Source organism: Myxine glutinosa, chromosome 4, assembly GCF_964187855.1.
Source record: "Myxine glutinosa chromosome 4, kmMyxGlut1.1, whole genome shotgun sequence".
Lineage (NCBI taxonomy): Eukaryota > Metazoa > Chordata > Myxini > Myxiniformes > Myxinidae > Myxine > Myxine glutinosa.
In genome coordinates, this window is record NC_136264.1 from 50,596,034 (window position 1) to 50,620,282 (window position 24,249).

The 24,249-nt window shown below is 45.6% G+C and overlaps 1 protein-coding gene across 1 annotated transcript in view; it reads right to left on the reverse strand.

Annotated features, from left to right (window-relative positions):
* Window positions 1-17,165, reverse strand: part of LOC137415474 (SEC31 homolog A, COPII component) — a 62,497-nt gene extending 45,332 nt beyond the window's left edge. The window contains 8 exon segments of the mRNA XM_068101066.2: window positions 1,353-1,452; window positions 2,135-2,277; window positions 2,407-2,547; window positions 3,557-3,652; window positions 4,390-4,582; window positions 5,499-5,622; window positions 8,555-8,649; window positions 17,024-17,165. Of these exon segments, the coding sequence (XP_067957167.2) occupies window positions 1,353-1,452; window positions 2,135-2,277; window positions 2,407-2,547; window positions 3,557-3,652; window positions 4,390-4,582; window positions 5,499-5,622; window positions 8,555-8,633 (876 nt within the window). The 5' untranslated portion in view covers window positions 8,634-8,649; window positions 17,024-17,165.
* Between the last annotated feature and the right edge of the window lie 7,084 nt (window positions 17,166-24,249).

The following is a 24,249-nucleotide window of genomic DNA, read 5'->3' on the forward strand; positions in this document are numbered from 1 at the left end:
GATCGGTTGAGCCGTTTTTGCGGTACCTTCGAACAGATGGACAGACATTTGGTGAATTATAGTAAGATGTTGCCATCCCATTCATTCTCTGCATTCAACAGTATTTCCATATATCTCTTCTATGTTCCTTTAATTCCATCTGGGTCCACAACGATTTGTCCCACTTCATCCTTCAAGCAACTCACCCCCATCACATCACATCTCTCTTTCGCTATCTACTCTGGGATACAAAACGTAAACTGTTCACCTGGTGGAGGTATGCTCTCTACTGAGTGCCGTTCTTGTTTCCTAGTGTATTTATTACCCTCGTCAGAGGAGAGGGTATTGCATTTGTGTCCATTTGTCCGCACAGAATAAAAATGTTTTTCTCTGCAACCGTTGGTCCAATTGACAGGAAATTTTAACCATAGGAGCACCTCCTCCTGTATAATTTTTATTGATAATAGTGACGTCGTAGGTCACGTAGTACGGGCGCAATCTTGGAAAAACTGAAAAAATTTGCACCTCTATATCTTCGAAACCGGTCCATGGAAAAAATTGAAACATGTCTCATTGTCAAGTACTCCCCATGGGAAATAACATATATTCATGACGATTTCATTGGTGCCTATATTATGACGTCATAATTAGACAAGTAGAACACTTGATCTGATCAGTTTTAAATTCATTTAGCATGATCTACACAAAAAGAATATGGGAGAATCAAATTGATGACATCATCAGTCACGTGATTTGGCAGCCATATTGGATTGAACATAAATCTACATAGTCGATAAACTGCACAAACACAGCAGCTAATAAATACCCCACAAAATACACCACACAAACACGTCCTGGCGAGGGTCTGCAATCTCCGATTGCTCTTTCTCGTTCTGCATGCGATGTACAAACATGAGGTGAAAAAAGACTATTGTAACTGAATAAAATTGCCCTCCATGAGCCTATTCTTGTTTTTTTTGTTTGTTTGTTTGTTTGTTTTTTGTTAAAGCACAAAGTTTTTCAGACCAATTATTGAACGTTTAAAAAAAGGTATATCGATTTAAAACAAATTACTGTATGTCATTACTTTATCAAAAGTAATCTCAAAGACTATGCATCTTAATGAATGGATATATTATCAGCAGGACAAAGGCATTAATAAATATCGGTGTACTTTTACTGAATCAAAAGCACATTCTTAAACAATGATTCAATCGACGAAACATGAACTTTGAACTTGGGGTAACAGCAACAAAGGCAACATCCTCAGCTACAAAAAGCAGACCAGCCAACGGAAAATCACGAGTTTTCCACGTATGCCAAAGCAACCAAAACATGACTTTGGTACGTCCACCACATCAGTAGAAACAAACCTCTCCAGTGTTGGGGTTCCAGCAGAGGATGCGGTTGTCTTTGGCACAGCTGAGCAGCAACTCAGGGTCTGCCCGACTCCAAGCGATGGTCAAAATACCCCTGAAAAATAGTCAAAGATTCATCAACATGAATACATCACCACAATATCAGGGTGATTACTTGCACCTCTTGATATGGTTTATGTACAAATTAATGTACTAATTTAACCCGAACTCTAACTAGAACGTCACTCAAAAGTGCATATACCTCTGCAGGACTAAACAGCTTACGTTTTGTAGCCCATTGATAGGCCGGATCTGCATCTGCACCTTAACCAAAATCAAATCAGCTTGTTCTTGGTACCGAACCAACACATCCGCCAAGTTGTGTCCAAATCCATCCACAACTTTTTGAGATATCATGCTATTTATCGTTTTTGGCCCAATCTCGATGTGAAGAATCACTTAAAAAATTATCCGCTCTTCACCAAAATAAAATCATTTTGGCCTTGTTGCACACCCATACCTGTCCACCAAATTTCATCTGAATCTGTCCACAACTTTGAGATATCCTGTTCACAGACAGACATACAGACAGGGGTAACAAAACTAACCCTGGTACTAATGGCATTAATTCATTTTGGCGATATCCAAATAGGCAACTGGGTGGGCCAGCAGTAAGAAAACATATCCAAAGCCCAAAGTGTTTCCACCTCAGCTCTTAAATTGCAAACAAACCTGACAGAAAATTTGCCAAAGTTGGTGCAAGATGAGAAAATGCAACTGCGGGGCAAGGTGCTAACCGGGCATGGTTCTCGAAGACCCGCAGTGGGGAAGTGGCGAAGCGCAGGTCCCACATTTGAATAACAGGCATGCGGTCATCCTCAGATGCGAGCACCAACTGAGTGGCCACATCTGGATGCCAGGCAATGCCAGAACAGCGCATCTGCAACAAAGATGTTAAAATATATATAATTGTTACCCATTTTGCCAAATAATAACAACGGCTTCGCAAAGGTGTCCAGGTTGGCCAACTAAAGGTCACAAGTATTGAAAAAGTATCATGAGTACTCACACGGTTGGTGTGGTCACTGACTTTAATGATGGGCTCATTCTTGCGCAGATCCCACACCACTGCCTTCCCACTGGGTGTGGCTGAAGCCAAGATGTGCTGCACTTGGCAGTTCCACGCCACACAACCAACATCTTCAAGGGGCTTAGATGCCACAGGACAAGGTGAACAGCCACATACAAGATCAACAACCCCACAAGAACGGAAAAATTCACCCCAGCCACCCCCAACTTTTTACTTTCCACTGATACCCCACCCTAAGTGCAATATAAATAAAATATCTCCCCTCACCGAACCAGTGTTGCTCTTTAGCACCACCAACTCGTGCCATTCTTAAGACAATGACTTCACACTTTGAGTCACACTTTCATTTCACCATATCAACCCACAGCCCAGTGCCCCCATCATACTTAAGGTACCTCCATCCACCTCCGAAATCCCACACCTCAAACTGTGTACCACACCTTTAGACATCTCACGACCCCTGTGACCCACTGCTTGCCCAGTGCAGGTTGGCCAACACACTTTTTCCTGCAGTCGTAAATGTTTTCAACAGATTAAAATTTGAATGGCAATGCCAATATCAGTGAATGCCAATAGCAATGTCTGGAATGCCAATAAAGCAATGTTGTTTGGCCATATTGAAAATCTACATTCATCTTTGTCCAGTAAGTATGCTGTGCACATTTCATGTCCGTCATACAGAATGGCATAAATTCCACCATGCACTAGAAAATTTTCAAGGCAAGGAAATGCTTCATAAATTATGCATTTTCATAATAATCACTTCAGTCCTCCAATCTACAAAACTGTTGTCTTTACAATACAACAGCAGAATAACGTAACAACGACGATTACAAAAATAGGTAACCTTTAACAACCCAAAAGACAAGAGTAAGTGGTGTTATAAAATGCACACATGCACCTACAACCACAACAATGGGCAAGCAGAATGAAAGGTCAAAACAGGGTTTTAACCAAATCCAAATCCATTGTTAGACACAGCACACACCACACAGGCCTCATACTCACCAATTGCATCTAACACAATGACGTTGATCACAAAAGAAAAAAAGCAGAGGAAACAGTTGTTATTCCACCTTACAATACAATGGTAGTTTCTAAATTCATAACTACGTTGGGGATGTCTCACTTGTGATCGAGCACCAGGCGTCATAGGAGTGGCAAAGTTATTCAGATCCCAAATGTAGATCTCAGAATCATTGGCTCCTGATGCCAAGAGATTGTTCTGAAATAGAAAACATAAGAATCAGGACTGAGAGTTTACAAAACAACAATTGCTCAATAAATGTTTTATAATCTACGTTATTGATAAGTGCAACTGTCATATATTGATGGTGGTGGTATTTATGAATGAACAGTGCAAAAAACAGTGCCTGTTTATGAACAATCGGCCCTTGCACTGGTCCAAGTGGCCTCAGAAGTTTGCAGTACGGAGAGCTGCAAGTTCTCAGCTTTTTGGGTGAGTTCAGAAAATTCTCCAGCTCTTTCCTTGTGACGAGGCACACCCATTTCTTGCAGGTACGTTTCCAAGTATTTTCGGCTTCTTTTAGAAGCTTTATAAACAATTTTTGGTAGCAATCCTTACCTCACACACGATATACATTTGGATGACCTGATAACCCCCTCTGCCAGTAGTTTTTGCGCGTATGCGCCAATCATTATGGGGAGGACTGCATCATTTCAAAAGTCCAATATTTGCATCATGTGTGGACTTTGGAGTTACAAACATAGAAGAGCAATAGCATTGCATAAACGTGCACTCAAATAATAAATAAATGCCATGTTAATCAACTAATTCCAAAGCAAAATCATCAACGTATAGCCCGTAGTCCGAGTGACCCATTAACTTGTACACAAAATGGCTCGTGTAGCAGAAATGGTAGACTTGAATCATGATCATAACAATTCCCTCCTTTTAGTCATGGTGTTTAGCCCACGATGTCTAAATACATGATGTCTAACCTGAAAAGGATTGATATCCAGGGCACGGACAGGGCCCGTGTGTCGCTCGCTCTGACCAAGCTCAGCCTCCATATCCCCCGCCAAGATGCGTGCTGCATCATATAGGACAATCAGACCACCATCACCACCACCAATAAGTGTACCTGCCCCTCCACTATCCAGGCCATGACTGCTCCAGAGAATCTTGTGATACCTAGGATAGTTGGAAGCCAGCAGGTTAAAATAAAAGGATTTAAAGAAAGGGTTAGACGAAGCATTAGTTTGGATATTCTGATAAGCTACTTGTGCAGAAGGCAACAAATAATATAAAACAAACAATCAGATCAGCTTCTCAATCACAAACAGCAAACTTTGAAGTCTGAAGCAATCATATAATTAATGCAAAGTAAAACCAAAATGAATAAAATTAGAGTTCATAGAACACCTTACCCGTGCTGTGTCTTGAGAAACAAGGACACGGGCGGGGTTTACGAGCAGCAAGTTTGATTGGTCATAATGATGTAAAATTCCATAATATTTTGTCCAATACTGCTAAATGGAAGGGTTTTGAAAGTGCCAAGGAGGCGATTTGTGTTCTACAGTGTTCAAGTATATAATTCAATTTAAATAAAATAAAGATTTTAAAGGCCGTAGGAAAAAAAAAATTCCAGAAGTTTACCACTGTCGATGCAGCGTCTTTTACACCACCTTATTTAACACATTACATCAGTTCGTCGTGCCTGTTGTTTTTGTCCTTTATGACGTCCTTAAAAATGGTAAGTTTCCTGTTTGGAATGATGTTCAATTTTGTTTGACTGCCAGACAGGCAGATAGAGTAAAAAAAAAATAGTATCTCATTCCCTTTCTGAGAATGCGCGATCGGGACAAATTCAGTGCCAAAGTACTGCTAAACTACAGGTTCCTTTTCCAATACATGTTCCGATTCATGTTCAGTATATAACATTCGATTTAAACGAATTTGTTCCTCGATCATAAAGTGACGTTTGTAGACAGGACAGACAGACAGACAGTGAACCAATTGTTTAACCTCGCCTTTTGCTTTGCGTGTGCGGGGTAAGTACATGCGAGGAAAAATGTATTTGCCTCAAGTCGTGACAAATTATACGAACCTGTTCGCAGTCTTAATCGAGCCTCGCAGCTTCATTTCAAATCCAGGATCGCTGAGGTCCAGCTCAAAGATCTCCAGAGCGGCATTGGTGCTGAATGTAGCATCAAGCTGCTGAGCTGAAGTACCTGGATGAAGAACAACCATCAATATGTCTGCAAATATCACATAACGGACACATTCCTTGCCTGCAATGCTAATATTTTTAAAATATGGTGGTGAAAACCAACCGATGCTAAAAAGGAAATGGATCCACCCATTCACAACCCCCAAAGCATCTGATTTTTCATCTCTGAACATGGTTCATATTTAAATCAGAAGTAAATAAATCATTACTTTAACTTCACTTGCTTTGTTTCAATGCACACGCTTTGGCAAACAGAATGCTTTCGTGTAAAGTGACATCCAAGTGTACATGCAAAAAGGGGGGTTAAAATAAATGATTGACTAAAAATATAGAAGAACCAGACACCAAATTAAAAGTAAACGAGCTAAATCAATGGCGTGCCATCGTAAATCCCCACGTTTCCCACCTAAAGCAAAGTTGAAAGATGGCAAAAAGTTCCACCAGAAATGACCCAATATAAAATGTAAATAAAATTAAAAAATCTTCTGTTTTGACCAAGGTGACCCTAAGACCCCACCTCCTGGGGCATGAATCAGGGGTCAAATAAAATAAATAATTACATATTTCATGCATCTCCCAATCTTGATTGCATATACAAAATTTAATCAAAAAATGTTTTAAAATGTGGCCGAAATTGCATTTTTTGTATTTGAACTTTTGAACCCACTACAGGGCACCAAAGGTGGGGCCAATAATGACACTGCTCTCACCCCTTTCAAAATTCATTGACAAAGTGCAGATGCGTTTAGGACTTTCAAAATTCCACCATATCTTAGCACATAAAAGGGTCATTTTCAAACTTGGTGTACTGCACAATACATACAATCTACAAAGAGGAATAAAGGCAGGACCCAACGCTATTCCACAAATCTATTCCACGCAAGATGCGGCAGCATAATAAAATTGTCATTGCTCAGAAAAAGCAGAGATGCCTGTAAGAAATCTTCAATATCGTCCAGTATAAAATGAAACTCTCAGGCCAAAACAAACAAACAAAAATAAATGTCTGTTTCCAGTTAAAAGCTACAAAAAAAAATTAGGTCACAAATTTAATTTAATTATTTTTCCCAGGAATCCTTCTCTCTCATGAAGGAATGTAAACAACAACTATATCTTGTTAAGATGATATTGTTTACTTGGGCAGAGGCATATCCATCAATGAATTCATGTTGAATTTCATTTTTCACTGTCAAAGTGGCCTCTCAACCCATTTTTCATCTCAAAAAACTATAAATAGTGTATCTTAAAAAAGATAAAAAGATCACTAGTTGACCATGTGGGAGTTAATAAATCAGAGTATTTTCTTAATGCTTTTACATTGTCATCATCTTGTCATCAAAACTTAATGTTTTTACATGTACTGGTACGCGTCATCATCACCCTATGCAGAGCGTTGGTGCTGCCGAAGCAGTTGCTTGGCTACAATCCTGGTCGGGTCGCCATTACAACTCAGGAAGTCAGGGCAGGAATTTGAAATTTGACCATGGTGCCGGCGATAGCTCACATACTCTTCACAAAGGACACAGTGGGATCGGATCTTTAACGTCCACCAACTAAATTGGCAGACACTATTCTGTGAGAATTCAATTTGATTTTGATGCAGTGCATGGTGCTTTTCCCCCTCACCCCCTTCAGTAGCTTTGCATAATATGAACCATTCACAGTCTGGTCAAGCTAGCCTGGTGTTGGCTTAGCGGTCAGGGTGCCGGCTTGGGATCCTAGGTTCGAATCCCGGTCGATCGCTAAATTAACACCAGGGGGGTTGACTCAGCCTGTCATCCTTCCGAGGTCGGCAAATTGAGTACCAGCTTGCTGGGTTGAATGATCCCGGTGTGTACCCCGATTTAGAATAGGTACACCGTATCCCTGCGCATCGTAAGAGGCGACTAAGGGTTGGCATCAGGAAGGGCATCCGGCCACATTGCCTCAAACAGGGAACCATGATTGTCATGGTGCCCGCAAGGCTAACCCCCACTGTAGCGGGGAAAAATGGCCTTAACCCGATCATTCATTCATTCATAGTCTGGTCAAGCACAAGGCTACGACTGAAGAAGAACTATGTGCATCACCTTCAATGCTCTGAGCCTGGTGTTAGCTTAACGGTTAAGGTGGCTGGCTTAAGATCTTAGAATCTTGAGTTTGAGCCCCTGTCGTGCCGTTAAAATAACACCAGGTGGGCTAACTCAGCCTGTTGTTCTCCTGAGGTCTGAAAAAATGAGTACCAGCTCACTGGGAAGAATGAGCCATTAGAATATCCTGCATCGGAGTGGCGAATCGTCCAGCATCCGATTGTGCCAATGGAAAAGTGCCCTATGCATCTGGAGAAGTGAAATGTGTGGTTGTTATTGTTATTGTTATTCTTCTTCAATGCTCCCTGGCTGTGACAAACAAGATTTTTCTCTTCACGACCGTGATTGCCACCACTCAGCACAGTACCCTCTGCAAATGAGAATCAATTGAACACACACCTATGCTTTGTCAATGGTCAAGATACATTCCAGGACCATGCCACACTCGTGGTGCTGAAAGTGAATTGGGGTCAGTATTTGGAAAACGTCCATATATGTCCAGACCTGAAGAAAAACTCGCTTGCAATGCACCATGGCCCATTGCTCAGCTGCAAATGGCACCTGCATCTGTGCATTAATGCCACCTGTCAAGGAAGGTTGATGAACTACTACTTGGGACAATGACCTTTTAAAATCTGCAGTCAGTTCAGCATGGCAAGTTCATTTCAAAAACTTTAAAAAACGGTCCATACATCTTTCAACTAAAACTGGTGGCATGCCCCTAATTTGCATCAAATGTGGTAAAGTACATAGCATGTGGTAGTCAAATGGGCCCACTGTCACAGAAAGAAGAAATGGTGCTTCAGAAAGCTTCAGAATAGAAAGCACCGTTACGTGGTTAACACACCACAACCAAAAACATACCTGCAGCCAAATAAATTGGATGCTGTTCTGCAGGACTCCAAGCCTGGTGTGCTGTTCTCTCGATCTCCTTCAGCTTCATTCTGTGGAAGATATCTCTGCAGGATAAAGTAAAGGAGAAAAATTGAGCGTTGGAAACTTTACCAGAGATGGGACATTCCATAGAACAACTCACACGCTTTTGAGCAATCTTTTTCAATCTGACCTCTTTAGATTCTCATGCAATTTTGCAGTTGTAGAGGTCATTAGACAAACATCACAAGCATAATTTCCAAGTCTCTCAGCCAACTGACTCAAAAATTGTTTCGTTTCAGATATATCAAGATATTTATCCATCTGAACTCTGCAACCAATTGACAGATACATGAAATTTTGTGTGACGGGCAATTTCAGGAGTGATGAAGCATCTGAAACGTACTTGCAGGTGAATCTCAAAAAACGGTGGAGTGACTTTCACATGGAATGACTCGCCACTGAGCAGGTTCACAGCAGATGTATTCTGATGTCGAAGCAAACTGGAAGTTGACATCTACTATAAATGGATGAAGTGTGTGTGTGTGTGTGTGTGTGTGTGTGTGTGTGTGTGTGTGTGTGTGTGTGTGTGTGTGTGTGTGTGTGTGTGTGTGTGTGTTGTTTTTTGTGGAGTCCTTCTGATGTGGAATGTGAAACACCGAAATGATCGTCATGACCTACTCAGTTCGTTAGGCCCATTAACTACAGAGAATCCGGAAAAATTATCGTGTTTGTCAACGCTCACCATGTTAAGGTGAACAGAGCAGATTAATAGATCCTTCCATGGCATGGCATTCTCATTACAAAATACGAGTAAATAACAAAAACAATTATAACATTAGTATATAAATGCACAGGATTATAAATAACTAGCTGAATGCACCTGGCATTGCCCGGGTTCTTTTTAAATGAATTTAATCTTCTGTACTAAAAAAGGAATAAAATGCGGCCTTGCGAAGCAGCAGAGTTTGACTATCCGGCCGCGGCCGCATTTCGTTAATTTACTACTATAATTCAGCTTTTACTCGCGGCCGTAGAAGATCGACTACTATAATTCAGCTCAGCTTTTAATTGCGAAATGGGTTCCAGAAAGTCTGAAAAACTTTCTTTTATCGATATATAATATATAGAATAAAGTTTTTGTTTGTTTGTTTGTTTGTTTGTCTGCGCGCGCTAATCTCCTGAACGGTGAGATAGGAGGAAACCTCTAATACAAAAAATGTCGGGACGGGCCCAGGGAAGGTTATAGGCTAGGTAGTGAGGCCGGTTGAGGCCCACCTCGGCCGGGCTGGGCCCATTTCGCAATTAAAAGCTGAGCTGAATTATAGTAGTCAATCTTCTACGGCCGCGAGTAAAAGCTGAATTATAGTATTAAATTCATTCAAAAAGAACCCGGGCAACGCCGGGTGCTTTCAGCTAGTATATATATAATAATAATAATAATAATAATAATAATAATAATAATAATAATAATATAATAATAATATAGAATATAGATATAGATATAAAAATATATAGAAGAAGATTAATTGACATGTGGGAAAATTACATGCCCAGACCAGGAATCAAACCCAGGTCCTCTGGTGAACAGTATCAGTGCTCTGTGGTCCACTAGACTAGAGAACCTGGGTTTGATTCCTGGTCCGGGCATGTAATTTCCCCACATATGTCAATTAATGATAACATTGTAACAAGGTATATATTAATTAATACTAATAATATTAACAACAATAATAATATTGGTATAATTTGGCAATAATAATAATAATGAACATAAAATCCCCCTCCCCCCTCCATCACTCTCACCTTCCCCCCTCCCCAACCCCCTACTCCCTGCCCTGGCCCAATAACCTCTGGGCTTGGTGAAAGGCAAGCCAATGCTCAAGCACTACAGCGGCAAGTATGCTATAAGGCCGTGAAGACCATTTAAAATTTGGTCCGATAGACCAACAGGCCCACTAGTACGACTAAAGCTTTGCATTTACAATCACAGAATTTTTGAAAAGCTGATAATATAGTTATCTAGTTATTATCTAGTTCCATCAAGTCGTGGACGACTTCAGGTGATATACGTGATCAGACGTATCCAAACTTCCCTTTCCTGCACTGCTTCCAAAGCTCTAGCAGAGACAGATTGGTTGCAGCCTTCACCCCATCCATTCAGGACATGAAAAGTCTGCCTCTTCCTCTTCTTCTCTCAATCTTACCAGGCATGGTTGACTTCTCCACTTTAGTTTTCTGCACACGTGTCCAATCAAAGCATGACATTTTCTGTTTTAGTATCAGTGCTTCTTTCTAATATACATGGCGGTCTCTTTTATTCAAGCACCGATTTGTTTGGTCTTCCTGCAGTCCATGGAATATTTAACATTCATCTCTAACACCACTTTTCAAAACTGTCAATCTTCTCGCTTCTCTCTTACTTTCTCATTATCCATGATTCACATCCATACATTGCAACTTTCAATACCAGAGCATTCACCGACATCCTCTTGGTTTCTTTTGTCACATCTTTGTCTTTCCAGATCTTTGTCCACCCTGACATTGCTGTTCTCCCCAACACGAACCGTCAATTCATTTCTCCTCCACATTCTCCATTCATTTTAATCTTAGAACACAGGAAGATGAAACTTCCACTATTTCCACGTGATGGTCTCCAAATCTGAACACAGCGATCCTTTCAGTCGACAAGATTTTAGTCTTTTTTAGGTTTAAATAAAAACCAGATTTTTCACTTTCCTTTTTCACTTTCTGCAGCAGTTTCATCAAATCCGCTTTAATTTCTGCCAACAGAGTGTTATCACCAGCACACCTTAGGTTGTTGATAAATCTTCCTCCAATCCTGACTCCAGTTTTTATGTCATCCAAGTTTGATTTCCTCATGATGAACTCACTATACAGATCGAACAACTAAGAGGAGAGAATACATCCCTGTCTGACCCCTTTCCAAATTCCAAAACATTCTGTCTCTCCAAACGCTGTTATTGCTGTAGATTCTTGTTTAGGGTACAGGTTTCTTATCAGACGTATCAGGTGCTCCGACATCCCTCATTTCTTTCATAACCCCCATCAGTTCATGATCTACACAATCAAAAGCTCTGCTATCTATCTTCTATACCAAGGGTTGGCAACCCTTTTCAACAGAAGAGCCAATCAAAATTAAAACCTTGAGCAGTTGGGGCACAAAGAGCCAATTGTACAATGCAAGCACACAATTAACGTTGCCGACTTCATCGTGGAAGTGTAATTTCATTATGAAAGCGTAAAAATTTTAAGTTTATATTGGACCTTCATTGCCATTTTCTGTTCAAGCAAAGATCAACTCTTCATTAAAGACTTGGAATTCCAGAAAACATTCAGTAAAAACTAAGATGAAACTATTCAATTCCAATGTAAAATCAATATTATTATATGGTGCGAGACATGGAATAACTGAGGTTAGGTAAGGTCCCTGACAAATGTACGTAGGGACCCGAGAGCAGTGCGGTCCCGAATGGAACGCAAACTGATGGCATTATATCATAGATGTTGAAGAAGGATTGTAAAGATTTGCAAAGAACGAAGATAGCAATGGGTAGGACACGTAATGAGAAAACAAGAGGGGCGTCTGAGTAAATAAGCGATCTTTTGGACACCAATGGGGGAAGAAAGAGGGGGAGGCCAAGAAACACGTGGGGAAGTGTTGAAAATGAACTTCGGTCAGAAAGGGGAATTGCACTGGAGTATGCAGAGAGGATTGCTCAAAACCAAGCAAGATAGAGGAATCTCGTTGCGGCCATGTATGCTGAAATGCACAACGGATCGAAAGATGATTGCTGTTTTCTAATGGGACTTCTGCTGCTGCATCGTTTTGCTGATTTCTTTGAAGTACGGATCATAGCTTGTCAAGTTAAGCTTCATGCAGACATTCAGGCTTTCTTATGTTAAACTTAAGCACAAATTGTTACCCTGCGCTCGCAAAGCAAAAAGCAAGGTTAGGCATTCGGTTGTGTACGTGTGGCAGATGTGAGGCATACGAGCGGCGTGTCTGCATTTTTAAAATTCATTTTCTCGTCAACCGTTGCTCTGAATGAATGAATGAATGATCGTTTTAAGGCCATTTTCCCCGCTAGAGCGGGGGTTAGCCTTGCGGGCCCCATGACAATCATGGTTCCCTGTTTGAGGCAATGTTTTTATGGCCGGATGCCCTTCCTGACACCAACCCTTGGTCACGCTCTGACGATGCGCAGGGATACGGTGTACCTATTCTAAATCGGGGTACATGATTACCTATTCTAATCATCCCAGCAAGCTGGTACTCAATTTTCCGACCTCGGAAGGATGACAGGCTGAGTCAACCCCCCTGGCGTTAATTCAGCGATCAACCGGGATTCGAACCCAGGATCCTAGGATCCCAAGCCAGCACCCTAACCGCTAAGCCAACACCGTTGCTCTAATAGACAAAATTGAACCATAGGAGTGCCTTCGCCTGTATAAATTTTTTTTATTCATAATTATGACATCATATGTCACTTGGTACAGGCGCCATCTTTGAAAAACCAAAAACATTGCACCTTTATATCTCTGAAACAGCTCAATGGAAAAAAATTGAAACATGGCTCATTGTAAAGAACTCTGCATGGGGAATAGGTGTTGTTAATGATGATGTCATTGGTGCCGTAATTATGACGTCATAATTCGACAGGGACAACGCTTAGTCTGATCACTTTGAAATTAATTGAACGTGATCTACGCAACATTTATATTAGAGAATATAAATTTATGCTCACGTGGTCTGGGAGCCATATTGAATCAAATTTTTAAAACATTCAAAAACAGAATAGTTGGCTCGCACCAAGTTGACTGCGCACGTGCACAGGGTAGATATTCTATGAATACCATCGTTTTTAATGTGATGCAAGTTAGAGAATACCTGGTCAGTGGTCACACGTGTAAGTAGATCCAAACATTGGTAACAGAGAAAAAGTGTCATTCTGCATTAAGCTGTATGGTAGAGGAAGTACATTCCAAGTTTGCGGAATTAGGTTACCCTTCCGCGATAATTTCTTCAAATTAGTCCAGTTGTGAAGGTTTTCCAATTCTGTTCTTACACAAAGATGGCCTAATTGAAAGATATCTTGACCGATGAAAACTCAATGAAACTAGACTCAGAAATACAAGCAAGAATTAATATCTGTCTCTGTGCCGCAGGTCTGTTCATGCAGGCAGGCCATAAATACAGCTCTGGGAAAAACAACAACTACCGAGAAGAAGTAGAAGAAGCAGAAGAAGAAGAAGAAGAAAAAGAAGAAGGGGAAGAAGACCACCGGGTAAAAGACAGTAAGTAGATCTAAATTAAATGAATATTGCACTACTAGCCGAAACCCGTGGAACATCCACGGAAGGGAGGATGTGGTGTATGGATAGAGTGTACCATTATGGATGGCATAGGGGATTTGCTTGTCCGAGTAAGAGTTAGGAAGAAAGATGAGAATGAAGAGTGCGTATATGAACAACGATCGCCGACACCGGCACAAATGCATGCTCTGGATTGTCCACTTAGTGGACGGCTTGCTTTCGCCTTCGCCTGTCCAATCAGCGGACGGCTTGCTTCGCCTTCGCCCAGCAGACGCCAATACGATGGCGTCGTATCGGCAGTTCATCGGATGCTTTTGGGCCCCAACGTCGGCTAATTCAGATTTTTTTGAGTATGTCTGTACGTGATAAACAAAGAGCACGGTTCGTAGATCGTAAATCCATTAGTGCCGTGGGCATCGGGTCACTGGGTGCGGCGTAAAAGGGATAACAAAGTCGAGTCCTTACGCTATTATTATATAGATTAAATCGGGTTCCAATAAAGTGGTTTTGTGACCAAATGGATTCCAATAAAGCGGTTTTGTGATCAATTGGATTTCAATAAAGTGGTTCTGCAATAAACTTGGTTTCTATAATGTGGTTCTGCAATAAATTGAGTTTTAACAAAACGGTTCTGTTGTAAACTGGGTTCAAATAAAGCGGTTTTGTGACCAAATGGGTTCCAATGAAGTGGTGTTGTGATCAATTGGGTTCCAATGGCTCGGTGTTGTGATGAACTGGGTTCCAATGAAGCAGTTTAGTGATCAATTGGGTTCCAATGGCTCAGTGTTGTGAGGAACAGGGTTCCAATGACTCGGTTTTGTTTTCAACTGGGTTCCAGTAAAACGGTTTTGTGATCAATGTGACACTGATAAAGAACATTTCCAGCAGTTTGTTGCAACATCCTGAGAAAAGATAAAATAAAGGGAATTAATGAAATTAACCGTCATTGACTGAACAATCATCGTCATTGTCCAAATGGGTGAATGCAAAACAGGACATGTGTATAACTGAGGTTAGGTAAGGTCCCTGACAAATGTACATAGGGACCCGAGAGCTGTACGCCTGTACCGTCCCGAGAGCAGTGCGGTCCCGAGAGCAGTGCGGTCCCGAGAGCAGTGCGGTCCCGAGAGCAGTGCGGTCCCGAGAGCAGTGCGGTCCCGAGAGCCGTGCGGTCCCAAAAGCAGTGCGGTCCCGAGAGCCGTGCGGTCCCGAGAGCAGTGCGGTCCCGAGAGCAGTGCGGTCCCGAGAGCAGTGCGGTCCCGAGAGCAGTGCGGTCCCGAGAGCAGTGCGGTCCCGAGAGCAGTGCGGTCCCGAGAGCAGTGCGGTCCCGAGAGCCGTGCGGTCCCGAGAGCCGTGCGGTCCCGAGAGCCGTGCGGTCCCGAGAGCCGTGCGGTCCCGAGAGCCGTGCGGTCCCGAGAGCCGTGCGGTCCCGAGAGCCGTGCGGTCCCGAGAGCCGTGCGGTCCCGAGAGCAGTGCGGTCCCGAGAGCAATGCGGTCCCGAGAGCAGTGCGGTCCCGAGAGCCGTGCGGTCCCGAGAGCGGTGCGGTCCCGAGAGCTGTGCGGTCCCGAGAGCTGTGCGGTCCCGAGAGCAGTGCGGTCCCGAGAGCAGTGCGGTCCCGAGAGCAGTGCGGTCCCGAGAGCAGTGCGGTCCCGAGAGCAGTGCGGTCCCGAGAGCCGTGCGGTCCCGAGAGCCGTGCGGTCCCGAGAGCAGTGCGGTCCCGAGAGCTGTGCAGTTACGAGAGCCAAGAGCTGTGCGTTTCCGAGAGCTGTGCGGTCCCGAGAGATGTACGGTCACGAGAGCCTAGAGCTATGCGGCCCCGAGAGCTGTGCGGTCACGAGAGCCTAGAGCTGTGCGTTTCCGAGAGCTGTGCGGTCCCGAGAGATGTACGGTCACGAGAGCCTAGAGCTATGCGGTCCCGAGAGCTGTGCGGTCATGAGAGCCGAGAGCTGATGCGGTCACGAGAGCCTAGAGCTATGCTGTCCCGAGAGCTGTGCGGTCACGAGAGCCTAGAGCTGTGCGGTCACGAGAGCTATGTGGTCACGAGATCTGTGCGGTCACGAGAGCTGTGTGGTCCCGAGAGCCGAGAGCTGTGCGGTCCCGAGAAAAGTGCGGTCCCGAGAGCAGTGCGGTCCCGACAGCAGTTCAGTCCCGAGAGCAGTTCGGTCCCGAGAGCTGTGCGGTCCCGAGAGCTGCGCGGTCACGAGAGCTGTGCGGTCCCGAGAGCTGTGCGGTCACGAGAGCCTAGAGCTGTGCGGTCACGAGAGCCTAGAGCTGTACGGTCACGAGAGCTGTGCGGTCACGAGAGCCTAGAGCTGTGCGGTCACGAGAGCTATGTGGTCACGAGATCTGTGCGGTCACGAGAGCTGTGTGGTCCCGAGAGCCGAGAGCTGTGCGGTCCCGAGAAAAGTGCGGTCCCGAGAGCAGTGCGGTCCCGACAGCAGTTCAGTCCCGAGAGCAGTTCGGTCCCGAGAGCTGTGCGGTCCCGAGAGCTGCGCGGTCACGAGAGCTGTGCGGTCCCGAGAGCTGTGCGGTCACGAGAGCCTAGAGCTGTGCGGTCACGAGAGCCTAGAGCTGTACGGTCACGAGAGCCTAGAGCTATGCGGTCCCAAGAGCTGTGCGGTCACGAGAGCCTAGAGGTAGAGCTGTGCGGTGACGAGAGCTGTGCGGTGACGAGATCTGTGCGGTCACGAGAGCTGTGCGGTCCCGAGAGCCGAGAGCTGTGCGGTCCCGAGAGCAGTGCGGTCCCGACAGCAGTTCGAGAGCAGTTCGGTCCCGAGAGCTGTGCGGTCACGAGAGCCTAGAGCTGTGCGGTCTCGAGAGCTGTGCGGTCCCGAGAGCTGTGCGGTCACGAGAGCCTAGAGCTGTGCGGTCCCGAGAGCTGTGCGGTCCCGAGAGCTGTGCGGTCACGAGAGCCTAGAGCTGTGCGGTCCCGAGAGCTGTGCGGTCCCGAGAGCTGTGCGGTCACGAGAGCTGTGCGGTCACGAGAGCCTAGAGCTGTGCGGTCACGAGAGCTGTGCGGTCACGAGAGCCTCGAGCTGTGCGGTCCCGCTCTCTTGCAATTTATCAACAACGGAGAGACTTCAGTCGTTAGTCGGGATGGACTATTTACAACAAAAACAAACCTCAGGGATGATGAGAAGAGACTGGAGGAAAAGACAGACGATAGACGAGATGAAGGTGAAAACTCGCTCCGTCAATATATTCCCTTCACCTCAATGCCACGTCCAAAACACGACGTGGCCAGGCCACATTACCCAGTTTGCACTGCGAAAGAGGAGAAACATTAACTGCAGGCGTCTCATGAAATGTCGCCTCTTTGGAACATTTATATTGTACATATTTAAAATCCCGAATTTTTTATATTCCACCAAACTTCAAGATTAAAGAAGAAAATTACAAGCGGATCAATGGACAGATACAGCCTATGAAACCGTTCGCCAGCTACAGCATCTGAAAATATCATTGCCTTCTCATTATTACCGATTGTCTGCTATCCGATACAGGCAATTTTGTCCGTCAAACAAGTATAACACCCCAATACCTGTCCTTCGGACATGTTTACAATAAACATGAATAATAATAAATATGTTCGAAGGACAAGTGAAATTACCACCCGGAAGTTTAATCGGCAACCGATATATACCTCGGAGGTCCGGTACAGTACTAGTCCTGCTCCTGCGTGACCAGTCTTGGTGAAATTTCACCCAATTGGGTGAAATCGGTCTGAGTCTGGTGATCTGGTGGAATAAATCGAAATTGGTCGAAATCTGGTGAAATATCAACAATACTCCCCACCACGAGGGGCGGGGCATGTTAAGTAGTTAAGAACCAACAGGAAGCCAATTCGGCGCACCGCCGATGGGGCCGCAGTCAGCCACACCACCAGTACAACACCATGACAGGCAAACAGCATGCAAGGCTAGCAATAGCCACGCCCAGGAGGACCTTTGATTGACAAGGGGGAGGGGCGTACAAGAAGCGGGCCACACTGATTGGCCACCGACAATCGAGGTGCGACCAATGACACCTCGGCCAATCAGTGAGGGAGGGGCAACATTCGGCCAATCGGTGGCCGGTGCGGAGGGCGAAAAAGACCTACCAACAAGCTGCGGTGCTGCGCACACACACACGACACTGTGTGTGTTGGAGGGAAGGGCGGGTAAACGGCAACGGCGAGACAACACATGGCGCGTCAGGGAAGACAGTGTTTAGTGTTACAGTTGGACGCCGTCCAAAGAGCTCGTAGACGCAGTGCGCTCCGGAGAGTGCCATTCCCGCGACACCACCCGACTGGAAAATGCTGCAGTGCAGAACTCCACCATCACTTTCTATGACGTAGTTGATGATGAGTAATGATGAGGCCGTTTTGCGAACTTTACGCAACCTTTTTCGTTAAAAAAGTTTGTTCGACAGTTCATTTGTCAATAAAGTTTGTATCGTAAACAATATTTACAAGTTTGTTATCATTTAGAAGTCGATATCCAATGAAAACTTGGCATTTGGTGAAATCTACTTCAATTTGGTGAAATTTAGGCACCCGATTGGTGAAATTCGAAAAACCCGAGTGGCAACATTGCAGTAGTCGTTATTTTGTGTAACACCACAATGATTCGCAGCAACTAAGCTCAGGATTTTTTTTAGACCCAATCACCCCTGCGAACGGCGAACACTTCAAGCAAGTGAATGCATTCGCCCCACGTGTTCGAAATAACAGAATGGTATTGCCCCACATGTTCGCAATAACGGAATGGTATCGCCCCACATGCTCGCAATAACGATTAACGGAATGGTATTGCCCCACATGTTCGCAATAACGGAATGGTATCGCCCCACATGCTCGCAATAACGGAATGGTATCGCCCCACATGCTCGCAATAACGGAATGGTATCGCCCCACATGCTCGCAATAACAGAATGGTATCGCCCCACATGTTCGCAATAACGGAATGGTATCGCCCCACATGCTCGCAATAACGGAATGGTATCGCCCCACATGCTCGCAATAACAGAATGGTATCGCCCCACATGCTCGCAATAACGGAATGGTATCGCCCCACATGCTCGCAATAACGGAATGGTATCGCCCCACATGCTCGCAATAACAGAATGGTATTGCCCCACATGCTCGCAATAACGGAATGGTATCGCCCCACATGCTCGCAATAACGGAATGGTATCGCCCCACATGCTCGCAATAACAGAATGGTATCGCCCCACATGCTCGCAATAATGGAATGGTATCGCCCCACATGCTCGCAATAACGGAATGGTATCGCCCCACATGCTCGCAATAACGGAATGGTATCGCCCCACATGCTCGCAATAACAGAATGGTATTGCCCCACATGTTCGCAATAACGGAATGGTATCGCCCCACATGCTCGCAATAACGGAATGGTATCGCCCCACATGCTCGCAATAACGGAATGGTATCGCCCCACATGCTCGCAATAACAGAATGGTATCACCCCACATGTTCGCAATAACAGAATGGTATCACCCCAAGTGCTCGCAATAACAGAATGGTATCACCCCATATTTTCGCAATAACAGAATGGTATCACCCCATATGCTCGCAATAACAGAATGGTATCACCCCAAGTGCTCGCAATAACAGAATGGTATCACCCCATGTGCTCGCAATAACAGAATGGTATCACCCCATATGCTCGCAATAACAGAATGGTATCACCCCATGTGCTCGCAATAACGGAATGGTATCACCCCATATGCTCGCAATAACAGAATGGTATCACCCCATGTGCTCGCAATAACAGAATGGTATCACCCCATGTGCTCGCAATAACAGAATGGTATCACCCCATGTGCTCGCATTAACGGAATGGTATCACCCCACATGTTCGCAATAACGGAATGGTATCACCCCATGTGCTCGCAATAACAGAATGGTATCACCCCATGTGCTCGCAATAACAGAATGGTATCACCCCATATGCTCGCAATAACGGAATGGTATCGCCCCATGTGCTCGCAATAACGGAATGGTATTACCCCACATGTTCGCAATAACAGAATGGTATCGCCCCACACGTTCGCAATAACGGAATGGTATCGCCCCACATGTTCGCAATAACGGAATGGTATCGCCTCACATGTTCGCAATAACGGAATGGTATCGCCCCATGTGCTCGCAATAACAGAATGGTATCGCCTCACATGTTCGCAATAACGGAATGGTATCACCCCATGTGCTCGCAATAACGGAATGGTATCGCCTCACATGTTCGCAATAACGGAATGGTATCGCCCCATGTGCTCGCATTAACGGAATGGTATCACCCCACATGTTCGCAATAACGGAATGGTATCACCCCATGTGCTCGCAATAACAGAATGGTATCACCCCATGTGCTCGCAATAACAGAATGGTATCACCCCATATGCCCCATATGCCCCACATGCTCGCATGCTTGCGGTCCGGTCTGGAGAGGACGCTGGCGTTACTTGTTCGCCGCTTCTCCGACTGGGCCATTGTACATAGTTTGCTTTTCTGGTGGTCGTGGCGGATTTTTGACCGTTGGGTCTGCCCTCTGCTCGGTCCCGGCTCTGCTCCTGGCTTCGCCTGCCTGGCTCCTCCACTGTTTCCTCAGGCCCGCTCCCGTTGTTTGCGGCGGTGGCTGTTTGCCGCTGTGGTCTTGATTAGCGGCTGCAGTCGTTTGCCGCTGCGTTTGCCGCTTTGCCTCCTCGACCTTGGCCTCGTACTCGTCCCTTCGCTCCTGCCTGGCATGGCTCTGAGGTACTCCGCCGCAGGGCTTCTTCTGCTCGGTACCCGCTCCACCCCATCATGCATCTCTGCCATTAAATCAAATGGACTCCTCCGACGACCCAGGTACATTCACCGTGGCTCCGGTCGTAAGTTTGTTTATTTGCAATCAGGTCACTCCATCCCCGTCCTCTGGTCGGCTCAGCGCACTCTCACTCTTCGTCCCAGCGCACCTGGTCACAGCAACGCACACGATCGCACCTCCTGCCTACGAACCCTGGCTAAATCACCTGAATTCATCCCTGCTGTTCAAAACAACATCAAGCTCACCCTGTTCAACACCCGGTCCCTCAACAACAAATGCCTCATCCTGAACGAATACATCCTGGATAACAAACTGGACTTTCTCTGTCTCACCGAAACCTGGCAACAACCTCTGGACTACTACACACTTAACCTCACCACACCCAATGGATATTCCTACGTCAATAAACCACGCTCGGAGGGCCGAGGTGGTGGAATTGCCGTTATCCACCGTCAAGACATCAAGACCAACCTCATCTCCATCTCATCTGCTCCATCATTTGAACACCTGGCTTTAAAACTCTCTGGTCGCACGCAGTCAGTCATGGCTGTCGTCTACCGCCCTCCCAAACCACACCCATCATTCCTGTCTGACTTCTCCTACTTTCTGACCCAGCTATGTTCCCTCTCCCCCTCAATCCTCCTCCTTGGTGATTTCAATATCCACATGGACTCCACTGACTCCACAATAACCACTGACTTCACTGATTTACTCACCTGCTTTAACCTCACTCAACATGTCGACTTTCCTACCCATATCCGTGGTCACATTTTGGACCTTGTCTGCTCCACTGGATTAAATTTGCACCATCTCTATGGCTCCGACCTCACCCTCTCTGACCACTTAGCCATCACTCTGACCATCAACATCCCCGCCCCAACACCAAGGCATTATCGCACAATCAACTTCCGTAAGCTAAACGCTCTTTCACCTACCTCATTCTCATCCACCCTCTCTGAAAAAATGTCCACTTCTCCCTTCATTGACCTCCACACCCCTTCCGACCTCACTGACTACTACAACCACACTCTCTCCTCCTGCCTTGACCAGCTTGCGCCTGTAAAAACCAAAACAGTTTCTTTCACCCATTCTGCTCCCTGGTTTACCCCTGAACTCCACCTGATGAAAACTCGGGCTCGCCAACTTGAAAGACTCCGCAATAAAACGGGTCTCACAGTTCACTCCCAAGCCTACAAGGACCACCTACAACACTACAAAGATGCCCTCTCCCGCGCCCGCTCTGCCTACTACTCTCAAATTATCCACTCTGGCTCCGGAAACCCAAAAGCACTCTTCTCGACAATAAACAAACTCCTCCGCCCCCTGAACACCACCACCCAGTCATTCACAGTAGACAACTGCATCTCCTTCCTCTCTTTCTTCCAACGCAAAATTGACAACATCTACAACAGCTTGACCACCGCCGCACCCGCTCCCCCTCCAACCACCTGCCCCCCCTTGTCCTGCCATCCCCTGTCTCGGTTCTCCCCAATCTCCCCTACTGACCTCTCTGAACTCCTCATAGGAATGAAAACTGCCACCTGCACTCTTGACCCCATCCCCTCCAGCTTTGTCAAAGCCTCCCTCCCTGCTCTCTCTCCACTTATCATTGCAACAATAAACTCCTCCCTGTCTACAGGCATCGTCCCACCTTCCCTCAAAATTGCTGCTGTTACCCCCATTCTAAAAAAACCTGGTCTAAACCCTGACACCCTAAACAACTTCAGACCCATCTCCAACCTACCCTTTCTGTCAAAAGTTTTGGAACGCGCTGTAGCCACTCAACTCAAACATCATCTCTCTGCCAATAACCTGTATGAAACATTCCAATCCGGATTCCGGTCCAACCACAGTACTGAAACTGCTCTCCTCAAAATCACCAATGACCTTCTCCTCTCCTCTGACGCTGGCAACCTCAACATTCTCGTCCTCCTCGACCTCAGCGCTGCCTTTGACACCATCGATCACACTATCCTCCTCACCCGACTTGAATCCACCTTTAACGTTACCGGCACTGCCCTCTCTTGGATTAAATCATACCTCTCTGACAGATGCCAGTTCATCTCCATCAATAACTGCAAATCCCCCACTGCTCCCCTCCCCCAAGGTGTCCCCCAAGGTTCAGTTCTTGGCCCCCTCCTCTTCATCCTTTACCTGTCCCCGCTCGGTCACTTAATCCGCCGTCATGGTCTCCAATTCCACTGCTTCGCCGATGACATCCAGCTTTTCATCTCCACCAAGTCCGTCTCCACCGACACCCACTCTATCCTGACAAACTGCATCACTGAAATAAAATCCTGGCTTCAAATCAACTTCCTCAAGCTTAACTGTGATAAATGTGAAATAATCATCATTGGCCCAAAAACGCTCACAAAATCCACCCATAACTTTGCCCTCAACATCGACGGTATCCCAGTATCCACCTCCCCTCACATCCGGAATCTTGGCGTCATCTTTGACCAAACCCTTTCCTTCGACAAATACACTAAACAGATCACAAAGTCAGCCTTCTTTCACCTGAAAAACATTGCCCGTCTCCGCTCATCCCTCTCCTCCACGGCTGCAGAAACCCTCATCCACGCCTTCATCACCTCCCGTCTGGACTACTGCAATAGCCTCCTCTATGGTTCACCCTCAAAAATCACCAATAAACTCCAATACATTCAGAACTCCGCTGCCCGTCTACTCACCCATTCCCGGACCCGTGACCACATCACCCCCGTCCTTTACAAGCTTCACTGGCTCCCCATCCCCCAGAGAATCCAGTACAAAATCCTCCTCTTGACATACAAAGCCCTCCATAACCTGGCCCCATCCTACCTGGCTGACCTCCTCTCCAGACACACTCCCACCCGCAACCTCCGCTCTGCTGGTACCAACCTCCTGACCCCCTCCATCCGGACCAAATTCAGATCCTGGGGGGACAGGGCCTTCTCCATCGCTGCTCCCACCCTCTGGAACTCACTACCTCACACCATCAGAGACTCCTCCTCACTCACCACATTCAAAACATCACTAAAGACCCACCTGTTCAACACTGCATTCAACATTCAACCCACAGCATTTAACCCCTGACTATCTCTTCTCCTTCTCCCTCCTTTTGCTTTAAATATTTCCCTATTGATTCTTGTCTTTTTGCAATTGTTGTTTTCATGTATTGTTATGCATTATGTTTGCCACTCTGTCAAAGCGCCTTTGGGCTTCTGGAAAAGCGCTATACAAAATAAATGAATTATTATTATTATTATTATGTGCTCGCAATAACAGAATGGTATCGCCTCACATGTTCGCAATAATGGAATGGTATCGCCCCATGTGCTCGCAATAACAGAATGGTATCGCCTCACATGTTCGCAATAACGGAATGGTATCGCCCCACATGTTCGCAATAACGGAATGGTATCGCCTCACATGTTCGCAATAACGGAATGGTATCACCCCATGTGCTCGCAATAACAGAATGGTATCACCCCATGTGCTCGCAATAACAGAATGGTATCACCCCATGTGCGCGCAATAACAGAATGGTATCACCCCAC